Source organism: Carassius gibelio, chromosome B15 (assembly GCF_023724105.1).
Source record: "Carassius gibelio isolate Cgi1373 ecotype wild population from Czech Republic chromosome B15, carGib1.2-hapl.c, whole genome shotgun sequence".
Classification (NCBI taxonomy): domain Eukaryota; kingdom Metazoa; phylum Chordata; class Actinopteri; order Cypriniformes; family Cyprinidae; genus Carassius; species Carassius gibelio.
In genome coordinates this window covers 14,060,439-14,062,984 of record NC_068410.1, presented here as the reverse complement: position 1 = coordinate 14,062,984, position 2,546 = coordinate 14,060,439, and the positions used below count along the sequence as shown (strand labels likewise).

Sequence of the window (2,546 nt, the reverse complement as noted above, 5' to 3'; positions counted from 1 at the left end):
TTGTTGCTGAAAGCATGGTTAAAAGTTTGTAACTGTAATTTTTGTAATGGTATTTGTAGTGGTTTCTATTGTTTTGTTGTTGTTGTTGTTTTCCCAGCAGGGACGATTTAGTCCATAACATCTTGCTAGCAACTCACGTTCAAAGTACACACTGATTTCAAAATGTACGTATGAGGTATGAAATACATGTTGTAAACGAGTTTGAAAGTTTATTTTACTGGTGAATCTAAAACCTCTATGTTAAAAAAAATAAATAATAATAATAATAATAATAGTAATAATAAAAAATAGTTTTTTTTTTATATTTTAACGGATCAGATTTATATGCTTTATTTTTAAAACCGTTTTGCGCTATTTTTATTTTGTGCTAATCAATATGCATGTAATTCATCGTTTGTAACTGGACTTTACATTTGTTGGGTGTTTTCCCATCAGCCCGCGCGGCGAGCGGAAGTCAAGCAGCACAACGCCAAACGCCTCTGCAGTGAATCTCCAAATCTAAAATGGCAGGAGCAGAGGGAGACGATTCTCTTTATCCCATCGCGGTTCTTATCGATGAATTGAGAAATGAAGACGTTCAGGTAGACACCAGTCTAAAATAATCCGAGATTGATTCGTGTGTATAAAAAAAAAGTCGCATTTTATTTGCATCTTCCAGCACTGGCCGCTAACCGTGCAAGCGATTAATTTACAAAATAAACATAATTTTATTCTCCTTGCTTTTTACTCAATGTTCTGTCATGTAGCTGTTTCCACTTTCATCAAGTTTTTTTTTTTTTTAAAGATGTCTATATGCTCCATAACATAAAGCATTAATATAGACGTTGGTTCCGGGCATAACAAGCTCGAAATTGACCGGCTAATTTCCAACATTTATCTTGGCGGCATTTTGGTGCTGTTAAAACGTGTACATTAGAATGGCAGTCATTTTGTCATCATCCAGGTCAGTGTTTCTAGATCCTGGCACTGCATAGTTTGGTGTCTTTACCTGACACACCCATGTCAGGTCTTGAAGCCTTTAATTATGGGTGTTCAATTTAAGGAGGTTACGTTACTAATCTGTCTTCCAGTACCGTGGATGAGAACCACTGACCTGGAGTTTTATGCATAATGTGATGAAACATAACAGGGGAGGTTGTGAATTAATGTGATTCTGTGCACATCCTCAGTTGCGGTTGAACAGTATTAAGAAGTTGTCCACTATTGCTCTGGCACTGGGGGTGGAAAGAACAAGGACTGAACTACTGCCATTCCTCACTGGTAAGAAATCCCAGTATCTGTATTTCTGAAACAAATGATCTGTTAAATAGATCTTAACTTTGGTTTGTTAATATTTTTTTTGTTTTTTTTTGTACTAGGAGGGCTAGTAGTTCAGAGAATTACTTGGCCTGACAATTAATTTCCATTGTAATATATTAAAACATTTATTTAGTGACTTTTTTGTAGTATAGAAAATAAATATTTTATTAAATTATTATATAAGTGTTTTAGCAAATTTCTTTGGTTTTAGTCTGCAATAATAGCTCAAGTTGTGATGTAATGAAATTAGCAACAGATGCTTCCTTCCGTACTGAGATGTACATCTGAATGAAACTGATTATTGAAAAAGAAGAGAAAATGTAGGACAGGGTGTATTGAGGCGTATGTGAATGGAAGTTTGCAGTTGATTGTAATACTTAGGCAGGGTTTAAATACACACAATGATTGGAGAAGTCCCTCATATGTCACCAGACAGAGTCTGTCATTTCATCAGAAGATCAAGACATTTAGATTAATTGACAAGGCCAGAAATATTTTGCTGTAAGATCAATAACATGGATTTGGAAAACAGTGTGAATGAATTATCCAGCTTCAATGCATTAAGCCCTATGAATCAAACTTGAGTTCTCTTTTGGTTCACATGCAATCCTTTGTTATATTAATTAGCCTTTATTTTTGTCTTTTTATTATAAAACTATCATCACATCCAAAAATTATTTGAACAACTAAGTGTTATGAAGTATGTGGGAAGAGAAAATTGACTTTTTAAATGTCATATTGTTGTTTATTGGCCATTTGTTGTTCTTTCAATGATCTTGGTCTGTAACACTTGCTTTTGGTTTGTATTACTTACCTATATTTATTAGCGAACTGACGTCCCTTTCTCTGCAGACACCATATATGATGAGGATGAAGTTCTCCTTGCCTTGGCTGAGCAGCTCGGGAGCTTCACTGTACTGGTTGGAGGCCCAGAGTTTGTGCACAATCTCTTGGTAAGTCACTAAAGGCAAGGTATTTGGTTACTTAATGACCAGATCAGATATAAGCCATAAGTTGAGACCCCTCTCTACATGTTTTCATCGGGCACTTCTTCTCCTCAGCCTCCCCTGGAGAGTTTGGCCACTGTGGAGGAAACGGTTGTGCGGGACAAGGCCGTGGAGTCTCTGCGAAAGATCTCGCAGGAACACTCCCCTGTAGACCTAGAGGTGCATTTTGTACCTCTTGTGAAGCGTTTGGCCAGTGGTGACTGGTTCACCTCCCGAACGTCTGCGTGCGGACTCTTCAGC

General features: G+C 37.0%; 1 protein-coding gene across 1 annotated transcript in view; it reads left to right on the top strand.

Annotated features, from left to right (window-relative positions):
* The first annotated feature begins 415 nt into the window (after window positions 1-415).
* Window positions 416-2,546, top strand: part of ppp2r1bb (protein phosphatase 2, regulatory subunit A, beta b) — a 2,661-nt gene continuing 530 nt past the window's right edge. The window contains exons 1-4 of the mRNA XM_052577088.1: window positions 416-581; window positions 1,170-1,260; window positions 2,152-2,252; window positions 2,361-2,544. Of these exons, the coding sequence (XP_052433048.1) occupies window positions 504-581; window positions 1,170-1,260; window positions 2,152-2,252; window positions 2,361-2,544 (454 nt within the window). The 5' untranslated portion in view covers window positions 416-503. The remainder of the gene's footprint in view (window positions 582-1,169; window positions 1,261-2,151; window positions 2,253-2,360; window positions 2,545-2,546) is intronic.